Raw genomic sequence first — 16,244 nt, 5'->3', positions numbered from 1 at the left:
TTCAAAGATGCACTCACAAACCTTGACCATTCAAGTGAGGTCATTAACTGCTTACATTACTACTGTCAGGTCCTGAGGGCCAGACTCGAGGAACTGATCTCCCCGGCCACCTGGGCCCATTCACTTCTCTGTTCCTTGAGGGCCTCCCAGCCCCCTGCAGAAACATAGAACAAAGAACAAAGAACAAAGATAATTACAGCACAGGAACAGGCCCTTCGGCCCTCCAAGCCTGCGCCGATCCAGATCCTCTCTCTAAACATGTCGCCTATTTTCTAAGCTTCTGTATCTCTTTTCTTCCTGCCCATTCATGTATCTGTCCAGATACATCTTAAAAGACTCCATCGTGCCCGCATCTACCACCTCCGCTGGCAATGCGTTCCAGGTGCCCACCACCCTCTGCGTAAAGAACTTTCCACGCATATCCCCCCTAAACTTTTCCCCTTCATGGCCCCTCTCCTCCTGCCAACCTCCTGGACTAAGCCTCCAGTGCTGCATCCGAAAACCTGGGATTCCTTTCTCATGCCTGTTGTTCTATTTCGTGTCCTCCTTAAAGCCACTTGAACCACAGGCAGCCAGCAACAGCTTCCTTGTAATGAGTGCAGCTCCCCTTTAAGAGGGGCAGGCTGCCTGAAACTCATGCTATCCACACTGCTGGGCCCCCTGTTGAGCAATCAGCAAGCCAGCTGTGCGGGTCGTGCTTGGCTTAACACTACAACCATGGAAAATGAGAAGCAAGTACCAAGTTTGTGTGTTGTCTGCCTCAACAGGATTAGACCAATCGCGAATTGCAATCCACGTGCCTAAAAACGGGAACAATCCCATTTTTAGCAATAACCGTTCAGTACAAATGAAACACAATTGTTGGCAAAATTGAAGAATGAGGCTCAAGGCATACCCTATCCACATGCTTAAACAATGCAGAGAGCCAGCACTTAGCATGCAAAGAAATCAGTTGGCAAAGTGACAGTTTTAATTGAATGAAACAGCCCTAACTACGCTGCAGATGTGTTAATCTTTCGTGTGCAAACTCGGTTCATAGATTTTTGTCATTGAAATGTAAATCTGAAAATGCTGAAAACACTCAGCAGGACAGGCAATATCTGTGAAGAGAGAAAGAGAGAAAAATGTTTCAGGTTAATGACCTTTCGTCAGAAATGCAAGTCATCAAAAGGTCAATGACCTGACATGTTAGCACTGTTTCCCGTTGTTTTTCTCTCCACAGATGCTGCTGGTCTTGACGAATATTTCCAGCATTTTCAGTTTTCACTTCAGATTTCCAGTTTTCACAATACTTCGCTTTGGTATGAAAATCAGATGGGTTCTATAAAGGGTGTGCAATTCACCTCGCCAAATTCCCACTTAGGCAGTTAGGACAAAAATCTACTGTGTTTTCAAAGACTGATCAGGTTACTGAGCTGAAAAAAACAAACAACAAACGTCATTGTTCCAATGAACTCAGTGATCATGGGACGGCACAGTGGCCTCACAGCTCCAGTGAGCCGGGGTCAGTTCTGGGTACTGCCTGTGCGGAGTTTGCAAGTTCTCCCTGTGACCGCATGGGTTTCCACCGGGTGCTCCGGTTTCCTCCCACAGCCAAAGACTTGCAGGTTGATCGGTAAGTTGGCCATTGTAAATTGCCCCTAGTGTAGGTAGGTGGTAGGGGAATGGTGGGGATTTTCTTTGGCCTCCTTATCTCGAGAGACAATGGGTGAGCGCCTGGAGGTGGTCAGTGGTGTGTGGAGCAGTGCCTGGAGTGGCTATAAAGGCCAATTCTAGAGTGATAGGCTCTTCCACAGGTGCTGCAGAAAAATGTGTTTGTCGGGGCTGTTACACAGTTGGCTCTCCCCTTGCGCTTGTCTTTTTTCCTGCCAACTGCTAAGTCTCTTCGACTCGCCACACTTTAGCCCCGCCTTTATGGTTTTATGGTGGGGATATGGTAGGGAATATGGTATGGAATTAATGTAGGATTAGTATAAATGGGTGGTTGTTGGTCAGAACAGACTCGGTGGGCCGAAGGGCCTGTTTCAGTGCTGTATCTCTAAATAAAAATAAAATAAATAATCTCCAAGGTGAAAGACATCAAATGCATTTATTTAACCCCGAAGTAGCTATACAGTTAATTTGGTCAAACTAAAGCTGATCAGTTCAGAGTCACGCTGTCCCTAACCAATACAAAAGCAAATTCAAATCCAATTCACTCCCCTTGATATCAAGAAATGTGTGAAGACACTGGATACAGCAAAGGTGAACAGCCCTAACAACATCACAGCTGTAGTACTGAAGACTACCATGCCACTAGCCAAGCTGTTCCAATGCAGCTACAACACTGGCATCTACCTGACAATGCAGAAAATTGCCCAGGTACACCTTGTCCACAAAAAGCAGGACAAAACCAATCTGACCAATTACCACCCCATCAGTCTACTCTCATTCATCAGCAAAGTGTTGGAAGGCATCACTGGCAGTGCTATGAAGTGGCACTTACTCAGCAATAATGTGCTCAGTTTGGGTTTTGCCAGGGCCACTCAGCTCCAGACCTCATTACACTATTGATCCAAACATGGACAAAACAGCTTAATTCCAGAGGTGAAAATGAGAGTGATTGCCCTCGACATTAGGAAGCCCTAGCAAAATTGAAATCAATGGGAATCAATGGAAAAGCTCTCCACTGGTTGGACTCATACCTAGCACAAAGGGAGATAGTTGTTGATGTTGGAAGCCAATTATGTCAATGCCAGGACATCACTGCAGGAGTTCCTTAGGGTAGTCTCCTATGCTCAACCGTCTTCAGTTGCTTCATCAATGACCTTCCCTCCATCAGTAAGGTTAGAAGTGGGAATGTAGACTGATGATTGCACAGTGTTCGGTTCCATTTGCAACTCCACAGTTGCTGAAGCAGCCCGTTCTTGCAAGCAGCAAGAACTGGACAACATTCAGGTTTGGGCTGATAAGTAGGAAGTAACATTTATGCCACACAAGTGCCAGGCAATGACCATCTCCAACAAGAGAGAATCTAACCATCTCCTCGTGACTCAAGAACATTACCATCGCTGAATCCCACACCATCAACATTGTGGGGTTTACCATTGACCAGAAACTTAACTGGACTAGCCATATAAATACCGCAGCTACAAGAGCAGGTCAGAGGCTGGGAATTCTGTGGCGCATAACTTACATCTGAATCCCCAAAGCTTGTCCACCATCTACAAGGCACAAGTCAGGAGTGTGATGGAATATTCTCCACTTGCCTGGATGTGTGCAGCTACAACAACACACAAGAAGTTTGACATCATCCAGGAGAAAGCAGGCTACTGGATCGGCACCCCATCCACCACCGGCACACAGTGGCTGCAGCGTGCACCATCTACAGGATGTGCTGTAGCAACTCCCCAAGGCTCCTTCGACAGCACGTTCCAAGCACGCAACCACTACCACCAAGAACAAGGTCAGCAGGTGCATGGCAACGCCACAACCTCCAAGCCACACACCATCCTGACTTAGAACAGCGATGTAGTTCTTTCACTATAGCTGGGTAAAAAGTTGGAACTCCATCCTTGTGGCACTCACATCTCATGAACGAATAAAAAAAATACTTGCTGAATGCAAGCTAGACACCAAGAAATGAGCAGTCTGTACTGATTCATCATAGGAACTGGTACACTGCAATAAACTACAAAAAGGATGGTGTATTTTGTCCATTTTTTAATTGTGTGAATAATTTTATTTGAAAATAAACCTGGAACATCAGTTTAGCTTGTAAAAGTGGTCTAAAGATGTGAAATTATACATCATCCAGATTGGCAGATGATGAAATGGGCATCCTACATATTGCCACAAGTAATTTACTGCTATTAAGTTAGTTATTAGTTCTGAGTTCTACTAATCCAAATACAGCAAAAGATTTTTAAAAATTAAATTGGCTTCGGTTATGATGTTGGTATTAAGGAAACCATCAGAAAATATGTTGAAAAAAAATTTAACCTGTAACAAGAATCACAAATTGATACTTTGTAAGTTAATTGTGCATGAGGCACATTGCACATATACCCTTCCCATTTGTATTCATCAAGGTAACATACTGAAGCTATCTGCCACACTGAGTATTACTTCCCTATCTCTGAACCCAAGCCTGGCCATTGCTTGCTTTTATTTTTGACATTATCATCAACACTTGTTTGTTGAATTGTTTCATTGTTCATTTTGTACTTCTTTGAAAACTTTTAAGTGTTAGTTTAAAGAAGTTAAAATCAATGCCTACCATCAAATCTTGATCATACATTACATCCTTGTATCCTGATGGGTCCAACACCAGACCACAGGGATCTGTGAATAGTCCATGTATATGAAGGACACTGTATTTTTGTAGACCTCTGGTCCACTGAACAACCTACAAAAGCACAAAGAGTCTGCAAATTAAATCAATAAGCAGAAGATCACTGACTAAAGTTTCCTTCATAATTGACAATTTCAAAAGTTGAAAAGCTCTTGAACATCCTAAGGACATAAGGTGCTATATAAACACAAAGGTACAAAATTGGGATCGGTACCGCCTGCTCTTTGGAACCAAAATGGTGTCCGACGGCAATGCACTTTTCTGCCTCAAATCACACCAGACGCCATTTTAATGAGGGTGTTAGCAGGCATACAGCTAACTTACGCTGGAAGTATGCAGAGCAGGCAGATCATGATGTCAATTAGCTTGCAATATTGATTTGACCACAGCAGTGCCATTTTAGAGCTCAACACTCCAGCCTCTCTTAAACTCAGAGCTGAACACGTGCTAAAAAGCAGCAAACAACAGTGCTGGATCATCAACTACTTAGGTTAGTTGATGGTTGATTTCTTCTGGCTATTGCTACAATTGTATATATGTTTGCTGATTTCCACAGTTCTTTCAAGTTGAAAAAGTCGACAGAGTGGTGTGGCAGATGCTGAAGGACTTTTTCCTAACTTCAAGGCTGCCGCAAACCAGTTGCTCCCAGACACGGATGCACCAGTAGGCACTCCCCTTGGAATACAGCATGACCGGAAAAATGAGCAAAGGCTATGCAAAGCAGGACAAGCTGCTAGGAGGAGGAACAGGAAGGGGAGAAGGGCTCTCAGCAGGAGGCCATATCCACCCAGAGTGTTCAGGGGGCAATTATCCACCCTAAAGCTCATGAGGAACAGTGTGAGAGACACAAGTGCACTTCAATAAGGACATCTTCACTGAAATCTGCCACCTGCTGCAGCCATGACTGTAAACTCAGAAGAGGACATGAAGCACATTGCCAACGGCTGTGAAGCTGATCGTGGCGATGAACCTTTGTGCATCTGAATCCCTCCAGGCTGGAGCTGAAGATATTTGCAAAATCTCGCAGTTTGTTATTGCATAAGGGAGGTCATTGAGGTGCTCTATTCAAATAGCGCTAACTACATTACATTCACTCTTGCCAGAAACCAGCAGGCAGAGCGGACAGATGGCTTTGCTAGGACTGCAGGCTTCCCCATAGTGTAGGGTGCTACTGATTGCATGCACATCACTTTTCAGATACCACATGTCAATTGTGCCAAATAACAGAACCAAAAGGGATTCCATCCCTCAATGTCCAGCTGGTGTGCGACCAAAGGCAGTGAATCATGCAAGTCAAAGCCCGGTATCCTAGCAGCAGTAACGGTGACTTAATTCTGGGGCAGTCCATTGCGATATATGCATTTCAGCCACCATGGCAAACCAATGGGTGGCTACTAGGCGACAAGGGCTAACTGCTGATGACATGAACCATAACTCTGGTGTGCAACCCACACAGGTGCGCAGCATACATACAATGAAAGTCATGCTGCCTTACATAATGTGAAACAGCAGACCACTGATGCGCTGAAAAACACTTCCACAGCCTAGATTGCTCTGGAGAGTCCCTGCAGTACTCAGCAGGGTGGGCGTCAAAATCTGTGTTGGTCTGCAGCCTACTGCACAACCTTGCTACTGCTATACAGCCATCAGCTGAGGATCTGGAGCAGGAGGAAGAGAAAGAGGAGGGGAGAAGGAAACTTAGGCAGTCTCTTACTGGCCAGCCTGTCTGTGAAGAACTAACTGAGTGAGATACCAGTAATTGCAGTCCAAATTCCCCATTTGCCAACAGTCCCACACATTGACTTTTACAGCATCCACTTGGCCACAATGCAAAAATAAAGTCACCAAACCAATTTTATAAATGCTGTCATATTATATTGTATAGAAATGTAAACTAATCACCTTTGTGCATTCCCTTAGTGCTTCATGGCTGGCTAACTTTTGGTGGAGAAGACTGCAGTTGGCCTTGGAGGTCGAACTCAAACAGCTTTGGGCCTAGAAGGCCCAACCACTTTGGCATGAGCGGCAGCAGTCTGAGCTGGCTGGCAGGCAACAGCAAGGGCAATGATGGGGTAGGAGGACCAAAGCTGCCTTCCTGAGAGGACAGCCGGTCCATGTTCCATATGACCAATGCCAATCCCTCTGGGCAACACCCCACAGCAATCCTAGTCATCTGTTGGAGGACAGATTGCTGGACTGCGCTCACACCCAGCAAGCCACTTGGTATGCTGTAATCCACAACCATGATGGCAGCAGTGTCAGCTTGACCTTGCATGACAGCAGTTTGAGCTTCCACTGCAGTAATCAGACATTGAGTGGCTGATGCTTGTGCTGCAATGGAAGCTGCGACATCAGCTATCAGACGCTGCGTCATGGCTGGGTCAACAAGTGCATGAACAGAGTTGGCCACCACTTCCATGCTGGAAAGGATAGGCTCCAAACTCTGTACAAAGCCCTGTGCCAAGTTGGTGCTGGACTCCTCCATGCTCCTCGACGCTGAATGCAGGCTTTCTGGGAGGCTTCCCAATGCACTAAGCAGTTTGTCGTGTATAGCCATCAGTATTCTTCTATAGGCTTGCCCATCTAAGTGCTCATCGGAGTCATCTGAAATGGATCCAGTGTGCCAGCTCAGACATATGCCACTTCACCCTCCGAAAAGCTGGCAACTGTTCTATCCTTGCCCTCTGCCCTTGCTGCAGTGCACTTATACCTGGGTGTCTGACCACATGCAGATCCCGCTTCGAATCTAACCTTTAAGATGTGCGCAGTGTCAGTATCTGAACTGGTGGCGGTGAGTGTGGAACCAAGTGACAGTACTGTGTCTTTATCATCATGATCTTGTTTGTGTGGATTAATGAATGACCTCACAGTGAAGGCACCCCTAGGCAGCAGTGATCAGAATATGATTGAATTCTATATTCAGTTTGAGGGAGAGAAGAGTGGGTCGAAGACTAGTACTTTAAACTTAAATAAGGGAAATTATAAGGGCATGAAAGCAGAGCTAGCTAAAGTGAACTGGCAAGTTAGGTTAAGGGATAGGTCACTAGAAATACAGTGGCAGGCATTTAAGGGGATATTTCAGAATATACAAAATAGATACATTCCAATGAGAAAGAAAAATTCCAAGGGGAGGACCCACCATCCATGGTTAACTATAAAAGTTAAAGATAGTATCAAACTTAAAGAAAAAGCATATAATTGCACAAAGATGGGTGGCAGGTCAGAAGATTGAACAGATTATTAAAAACAGCAAGAATTACAAAGATTGATAAGGAGGGAAAAATTAGAGTACAGAGAAAGTTAGCTAGAATTATAAAAACTGATAGTAAGAGTTTCTATAGATAATATTTTTAAAAAGAGTTCAAGACTCCACTATCCACATCCTGACCTGTATTAAATGCAGTTGAGCCATCACCACTTACCTTGCCAGTCTCCACTGACTCCCCTTTCTTCCACACATTAATTTTAAAATCCAGGTTGTTTACAAATCCCAGTGGTTTTGTTCCACCCTACCTCTCAAGTATCCTCAGCCCTGATTCCTAGTTCACATCCTTTAGTCTTCTAACTCTAGCCTCCATCCACTTTACAGTCAAAGCACAGACTTCAGCCATCATGGCCATGTACTCGGGATTCTCTTCCTAAAACCTTTCCTATTGTTACATCTTTAAAAACCTCTTCAGAATCTTGGAACACATTTTAGGTCACTTCCTGTAGCTCCCACTGTAAGATACATCTAAAATGATACTATGGCTTGCAAAGAGAATCCCAGCATTTTCATTTTACAAACCTTGTCCTTGCACTTTAAATCTATAGATTCCATAGGTTTGCCTTGCTGTTGACCAAAGATCTCAAGCAGGTTATCATAGTTTGTGGTGAGAACCATTGTTCCCCGATCCATAAGTTGGAGGATAGCATCCAAGAGCATAGGATTCTGAATTTGACAGTTAAGGTTATCAAACACCTCCATCAGACAATCCTGGAAGAAATTTGGCTTTGTATCTCCAGTGCGCTATAAAGAAAATAGAAAAAATTAATACTACTGGAAACGGAGTCGAAGTACACTGCATCAATGCTTGCAAATGATGAGTGGTTGTTTATTTTGTATGGGGCAGAAAAGAGTAAGAACTAATTTCAAAGAGTCATCTTCAAGTATTTACTTTTAAAAATCACAGGAACTTGGTCATCTAATTTTATATGGTAATGTACAGAATAAATTGTTGTGCAACCAAGAGCTAATAAATACAGCAAGTCAGTTAACAATAATTTAGACATTTCACAAGTTAATAACATACCAACAAGAAACCCAAATATGTGGGAGCAAGGAAAGGTTAGCCTACCCAGGCTGCTCAATGTATTTAGGTCCTTTGTCAGAACCTTCATCAATCACTTAATCTCACCCATGAACTTAATGGCATGCCTGTCCTTTACTGGGCCAAGATTATGCTCAATTTCCTCTTACGTGCTACTAATTCATTATGATAGCACTCCATGTCAGTGTCACTGTATAATACATCCAGGAGACATTTGCAGCTCACCTCACCTTTTTCATAAGTTAACCACAGCAGACTCCATATGCTTCTAGGATTCTAATTCAAAGACTGTCTGATTATTGGATGTCGGCAAAGCTGGAGCTCAATACGGTTTCCTCCCCTCCAGAAAAAGAGGGCAGAATAATGCTATTAGAATGCAGAGCTATTCTGACCTCCACTGAACAAATTAAAATGAAGTACCAAAATAGAACTATTGGTTCTAGATTTTCACTCTTTATTGGAAATGTGTCTCCATTTAGACATCACCCACAGAATTACAGATGTCTACAGCACAAAACAAGGCCATTTAGTCCATTGAATCTATTGCTAAAGCAATTCAAAATTCATCTTACCTTCTCCCCTGAAGGAAGACAATGGGTTAACTACTGCTGGCTGAGCTGGTGCCTGCAAATTGTATTGATCTGTGTTGATCACACCTTCCTGGAAGAGTGCTAAAGTCATTAAGTCACAAACCAGATCAAGAATGTGCTGTCAAAACTGGTGGAGATGTGTATGCGACAAAGGACAGTATAAATATCAGCTTGGCTTTCAGCTCAGGGCTGAAGATCTGCAGACAGATACGAAGCGGAGCCTAGTCAGCCTGTTCAAACCTACATCACTGATACAGTGACTACACGGGAGCAGTTGTCAGTATACACTTTAGTGACAAGAAAAAAGCTAGCTAGAAACAGGGACTCGCGAGGGGAATTAATGGGTAACTGTAAGTTCTGAATTAATGTTTCATAAATACTACTGTGAGTTAACCACAGTCAGCATATTGAGTAGTTCCTTGCTTTGCTCAGATACATATTCACTGTAAATCTAGGGTCACTGACTTAGTGGGGGAGAGTGGGGAAAAAAAACGTTGGTAGCAAAACTCCCTACACCCCACAGCCTTCCTCAACTTCAAATTTTTTCTAATCTTCCCTAAATGCCTCAACTACTCCTTGTGACAAAACATTTCATGATCCTAGAACCAACTGCAGAAAGAAATTTCTCCTAACCAGTCTCCTCATATAAGTTGAACATGCAAAAAACAGTGCCCAGTACTCTAACTGGCCTAACCAATGATTTGTATACTTGAACCTCAGTCTCTCTGTTCATTGACATCCTTCAGGATTGTTCCATTCAATTACTACTCTCCTTTCTTACTATTCTTTTCAAGATGTGTTACCATACATTTATCCGCATTAAAATGTTAACCTTTCCATGTACTTTACAATTTGCCTCGTTGGTTTGCTAAACAGCTTACTTTTGTGTCAGAAGCAAATTTCAAGGTTATCTACCCTATACTCAAGTCCAAACTGTCTACACATATACACAAAGAACAAAACTGAACCCAGCACTAACTTGTAGGATACACGACTTCCAATCCTTCTCCAATCTGAACACCATACTCTATTTTCCAACAGTCAATTAACTTTCCATGCACAGTGCAACATTTTTTCTTCTTCTACAATAAAAGCAAAATACTGCGGATTCTGGAAATCTGAAATAAAAACAAAAAGTGCTAGAAATACTCAGCAAGCCCAGCATCATCTGTGGAGACCTGCTGAGTATTTCCAGTACTGTTTTTATTTCTTCTTCTACTATGTGCTTGAATTTTACTAAAAAGAGAGTTTCTTGTGAGGTACCATATCTCACATCTTCTGAAAATCCATACATATTACAGCTAATGTGTTTTCCTCAACAGCCACCTCTTCAAACAACTTTAAGTTTATCAAACATGACTTGCCTCTAAAATCTGTACTAGATATCCTTGATTTGCCATGCATTCCATTAATCATTAGTAGCCTTCCCCATAGTGACTTTTAACTATTGCTCCTTTATGTTTTTTCTTATAGTTTGTACAGGTTAAAATATTTCCTTTAATTATTTTCGATACCTAAAATCAATCGGTCTCCTCCAATCCCTTACGAGAGATGAGATTTTGCCTTGGAGCTCAATAAACAAAATTCACCTTTACTTATCTTTCATAATTTTTTCCATTAATTAAAGCTTTTCTGAACTACAGTTCTCAAAAATTAACATAGCATGCGCAGTGTTTCCAAACTTGCAGTAGTAATTTGTTTTACTTACCTACATTTTTTTAAACCTTTGTTTCAGTGCCATATATAGAGATGATTCAGGTAACTTTTAATTAACTACTGCATGCAGATGTGACCCCCACCATTGATCCACATTATGCAGCATCACCCATTTATTGATAGTTTATAGCACCAATGTGCATTGCCATACATTTTTTCAGTTTTAAATGGTATCTGCCAGTCACCCATTTCAGACTCTGTACAGCCTTCGTATTTTATCTAGTTGCTCAAAATTTCAGAAGTTTTAATTTAACATTTTTCTATAAAGGTTTGTGATAAAACAAAAATCTATTGTATGTATTGTGTTCTTCCGATTTGCTGGAGTACAATGTCATGGGAAGTCAACAAAAAAGGTCAGTATAAATCTTATATCTGCATGTATTTCCTGTCTACTTCCTGTGTCATTTTTGCCACACTTCTTTGAAAAATGTTTTTCTAGAATCCTTTTGGAGGAGTAATCAGGGATGTTTTGGTTCAGTAGTAGCACTCTCACCACTGAATCAGATGATTGTAGACCTAGGCCCCATTTTAGGGCTTCAGCAAATAATTCAAACTGACACTTCAACACAGCACTGAGGGAATGTTGCATTGTCAGAGATGTTATCATTCAGATCGGATGTTAAATCAAGGCTCATTGAGGCTTAAAGAACCCACAGCATGCGTCAAAAAACAAATCTTTAAATACCTGTAGATGCTAGATCAATTCAGGAACAAGGAGAATGTGCAGGGTCAATGGTGGGTTTTTGAGGATGGGGTGATGATGGAGGAAACAGACAGTAACTGAGGAGAGTAACAATATCAGCTAACGGGGGGCAGGCGGTATCATGGGCTAGATAAATTCAGGAATGACATGAGGGAAGATAGGAGAGAAACTAGGCAAAGATGCAAGAAAAACAGAAAATACTGGAAATACTCAGCAGGTCTGGTGGCATCTGTGGAGAGAGAATCAGTTAATGTTTCAGGTTGATGACCTTTCATCAGAACTGAGAAAAGCTAGAAATGTAATAGGTTATAAGCAAGTGAAAGGGGGGAGGTTGGAAAAAGAGACAAAAGGAAGGTCTGTGATAGGGTGGAAGCCAGAAGAGATTAAATGACAAAAGAGCTGAGGTGCAGGGCCAAAGGGAGTGGTAATGGGACAAGTAAAGAAACAAAAGACATATCTAGTGGAGGTGTGAATGGCAAAATGTTGAACACTCCTGTCTGAAAGCAAAAACAAGAGTAAAACCAAAATCTACAAAGAAAATGGAAACAAAATGGGGGCAGAGATTACGGTCTGAAATTGTTGAACTCAATGTTGAGCCTGGAAGGCTGTAGAGTGCCTAATCAAAAGATGAGGTGCTGTTCCTCGAGCTTGCATTGAGCTTCAATGGAATACTGAAGGAGGCAGAGGACAAAAGAGGTCAGCATGAGAGAAAGGTGCAGAATTAAAATGACAGGCGACTGGAAGCTTGGGGCCATGCTTGTGGACTCCAGGTAGGTGTTCCGCAAAAGTGGTCAGCCAATCGGTGTCTGGTCTCCCCAAAGTAGAGCAGGCAGCATTGTGAGCAAATACAGTATACTACATTGAAAGTACATATAAATCACTGTTTCACCTGAAAGGAGTGTTTGGGCCTTGGATGGTGAGGAGCTAGGAAGTAAAGCGGCAGGTGCTGCATCTCCTGAACTTGCATGGGAAGGGGTTGGGGGGGTGGGGGGAGGTTGGTTGGAGGTGATTGAGCTGACCAGGATGTCACGGAAGGAACCATCCCTTTGGAACGCTGGAAGGGGAAGATGTGTTGGGTGGTGGCATCACACTGGAGGTGGCGGAAATGGCAGAGGATGATCCATTGTAAACAGAGGCTGGTGGGGTGGAAGGTGAGGACAAGGGGAACCCTATCATGGCTCTGGGAGAAAGGAGAAGGGGTGAGAGCAGAAGTGCAGGAAATGGTTCGGACACAATCGAAAGTCAAGTCAACCGCTGTGGGGGGAATATTTGGTTGAGGGAAAAGGAAGATATTTCAGAAGTGCTGGTATGGAAGGTTGCATTATCACAACATATACGAAAGAGACGGAGAAACTAGGAGAATGGAATGAAATCCTTACAGGAAGCAGCATGTCAGGAGGTGTAGTCCAGGCAGCTGTGGGAGTCAATGCATTTATAGTGAATATTCGTTGATTGTCTCCATTTCTGGTGATGGACAGAGAAGCTGAGGAAGGAAAGCGAAGAGTCAGACAAGGACCAAGTGAAGGTGAGAGAAGCATGGAAATTAGAAGCAAAGTTAATGAAATTTTCCAGTTCAGGACAAGAGCAGGAAAAGGCACCGATACAGTCATCAATGTACCAGAAAAAAAAAGCAGGGGGCCCCGGGTAGGACTGGAACAAGGAATGTTCTACATAATCCCACAAAAAGGCAGGCATAGCTAGGACTCATGAGGTACCCATAGCAACACCTTTTATTTGGAGGAAGTGATTGGAATTAAAAAAGCTGTTCAACGTGAGCACAAGTTCAACCAGGAGGAAGAGGTTCGTGATGGATGGAGACTGTTTGGGCCCCCATTCAAGGGAAAAACTGAGATCCCTCAGACCATCCTGGTGGAGGATGAAGGTGTAGAGAGATTGGACATCCATGGTGAACAGACGACAGTCAGGGCTAAGAAAGTGGAAACTACTAAAGTGACGGAGGACATCGGAAGAGTCACAGATGTAGGTAGGAAAAGAGTGGACAAGGAGAGAAACCAAAAAGTCAAGATAGGAAAAAAAAATCAGTTCGGCAGGGCAGGAAAAGGCTGAAACAATAGGTCTACCAGAGCAATCTAGGGAAGGAGGTAGAAGCGGGCTATTGACAGACCTGGAGATGATGGCTTGATGTTCAGTGGTGAGGTCACGGTCCAGGTGAAGGTAGAAAGAAGTGCCGGAGAGTTGGCGTTCGGCCTCTCATTACAAAAATCTAGTTCACAGTTTGTATTCATATTTTAGAGATCACTTTTAGTTTGGGGGAAATTAAATGTGTAGGTGTTAAGATAAATTAAATCCTGGAATTTAAAAAGGTTGCAGGATCACGCAAAAGTATTTTGTGTCAAAGATCTTTCCATGTGTACTCACTAAGAAAGAGTTATAGAGGTCAGAGCTATAAAAAGTAGGTCGATTTGTTTAGCTGGAGAACGGTAGCCAGCACATTTGAAAAGAATTGCCCTGTCGTTGTTCGCTGTACAAATTATTCATGTGAGCATCCAAAATCAGAGAGATGTTTTGGAGTTGGAGGTAATTAGTTTAAATTGCTATCTGGGACATCCATGTTGCTATGGGGTTAGATGATGCAGGGAGATGGCTTTTGGTCAGGCGTTTTATCTCTGTGCTTGCTCACAGACAGGCAGTTAGTTTTTGGAGTCAGTTGGCTTGGAAAGCAGCTGGACTCAGGAGCAGGAAGGCCATCAAGCTGGAAAATTCAGATGCATGAGGTGTTGAAGGAGAGCTGGAGGGTTGCCTAGCCAAATGCTAGAGGGAGAATCCACAGGAAATCTCAGTTTCTAAGCTATATCCCGAGGTAAGGAAGATCGAAGTGAATTCCTAAGAGCTACGGTGCACTTTGGATTGATCCCGGGAGAAGTGAATGAACTGTCAAGATCCTTAAAGTATAGGGAAATCTTGGGGTGGAAGTAAAAGTCCAACGGGAGTCCGAGATTGAGAGTTTAGTGTATATGACTTCATGTTTTGGTAAGATTTGAAGTTTAAAATATAAATGATTTTAAATTGTAGTGTTAAGTTAAAGTGCTTACTTTGTTTAACTCCTGTACAATAAAGTTTATTTGTTTAAAATGTGAAATCTTGTGCCATAATTCTCTCAGTAATAACTGAGAGTTCAAATTTCTTTTTAAAAAGGTTACTGGTCTCTAACGGGATCTTAACACTCTGAAATGTTCTGGGCTTGGTCAGGATGGAACCTTAAAGCGAGTTTGGTAGGCTGGGGAAGGGAAAGAAGTTGCAGAGACAAATAGAGTCATTGAGTTATACAACACAGAAACAGGCCCTTTGGGCCATCAAGCACCTATCTATTTTAATCCCATTTTCCAGCACTTGGCCCATAGCCTTGTATGCTATGGCGTTTCAACTGCTCATCTAAATACTTCTTAAATGTTGTGATGGTGCCTGCCTCTACCACCACCTCAGGCAGTGAGTACCAGATTCCAACCACCCACTGGGTGAAATAAGTTTTCCTCAATTCCCCTCTAAACCTCCTACCCCTTACCTTAAATCTATGCCCCCTAGTTATTGATCCCTCTGCTAAGGGAAAAAGTTTCTTCCTATCAATCCCCCTCATAATTTTGTATACCTCAATCAGATCCCCTCTCAGCCTTCTCTGATCGAAGGAAAACATGAATGGATAGTTTCAATCTTAGTGACAAAGTCATCTATGAGCCCCTCATATTGCTGGAGGTGAGAGTGAAGAGGGCAGAGAAGGAGGATTTAAGAATAGGGTTTGTAGTGAGGAAAAAAGTCAAGGGCTATCTTTGCATTCCAGGATATTTCTCGAGTAGTGAGCAGCACTAAGCAACAAAATAAAAAAAAAAAAGAGATTGTATGATGAATGCTGTGGCGAATGGGTGCAGTTCTGAGTTTATGACAAAGGCACACAAGTGCTTGACTGTACTATACCAAAATGCATAATCCGGACACTGGACAAGAAAACTGTCTCAACTACTTCACTCCCCATCATACCTTGATCAGCACAAAATTCATTAAAAAAGGACGACGAATTGAAATTTAAATGCATTTAGTCATTGTAGCTTAGTTTTTCTCAAGTAGTTTTTCTTCTGGTTTCAGAACCTTTTGAAACTAACTTTTTTAAAACAATGTCTGAAGCACTGAAACTCTTTGGTTTATTCTTTTCCTCAAACACCAAATATGTAAATACAAGTTGTGCATTTAAGCTTACAGGCATTTTTCTGAAACATGTGAACGTTTTACTCTGCAGCTCAACACAATTATGACTTACAGGTGACATTTTCCGGATTAGATCATGGGCAAGCACAAGAAGATCACGATCTTCTGTTACTTTGTGACGGAACTCCACAATATCGGAAGGATGAAGCACCTCTAGATCTTCAGCTGCATTTATTACCGCTTCAATACAACTTCGCCATGAGCACAGTGCAGGTATATGTGGAGCAACAGCAGCACTCACTCCTGTTCCAATCACCAACAGCAATTCACAAGGCTCTTTTCTGGTCAGACTTTTCAGGAACTTTCTTCAGAGTGTAGGAAATAAAGAAAATTAGACGAAAACAATGTCCATAATGTTTCTTCATTCTCTGAAG

The 16,244-nt window shown here is 42.6% G+C and overlaps 1 protein-coding gene across 5 annotated transcripts in view; it reads right to left on the bottom strand.

Annotated features, from left to right (window-relative positions):
• LOC137379654 (protein FAM118A-like) overlaps window positions 1–16,244 on the bottom strand; it is a 117,648-nt gene that overhangs the window by 76,746 nt on the left and 24,658 nt on the right. For 4 of the 5 annotated variants that reach the window (XR_010976878.1, XM_068050797.1, XM_068050798.1 and 1 more), the window contains exons 4-6: window positions 15,923–16,175; window positions 8,121–8,342; window positions 4,259–4,387 (exon numbers count right to left, since the gene is read on the bottom strand). Coding sequence is in view for 4 of the 5 variants with exons in the window: in XM_068050797.1 (XP_067906898.1) it covers window positions 4,259–4,387; window positions 8,121–8,342; window positions 15,923–16,175 (604 nt within the window). In the remaining variant the exon portion in view is untranslated. The remainder of the gene's footprint in view (window positions 1–4,258; window positions 4,388–8,120; window positions 8,343–15,922; window positions 16,176–16,244) is intronic. The other variant, XM_068050801.1, reaches the window with a different exon arrangement.

This window comes from Heterodontus francisci, chromosome 18 (genome assembly GCF_036365525.1).
Source record: "Heterodontus francisci isolate sHetFra1 chromosome 18, sHetFra1.hap1, whole genome shotgun sequence".
In the NCBI taxonomy this organism is placed as follows: Eukaryota; Metazoa; Chordata; class Chondrichthyes; order Heterodontiformes; family Heterodontidae; genus Heterodontus; species Heterodontus francisci.
The sequence above is the reverse complement of the archived record's forward strand: the minus strand, read 5'-3'. Positions and strand labels throughout refer to the sequence as shown.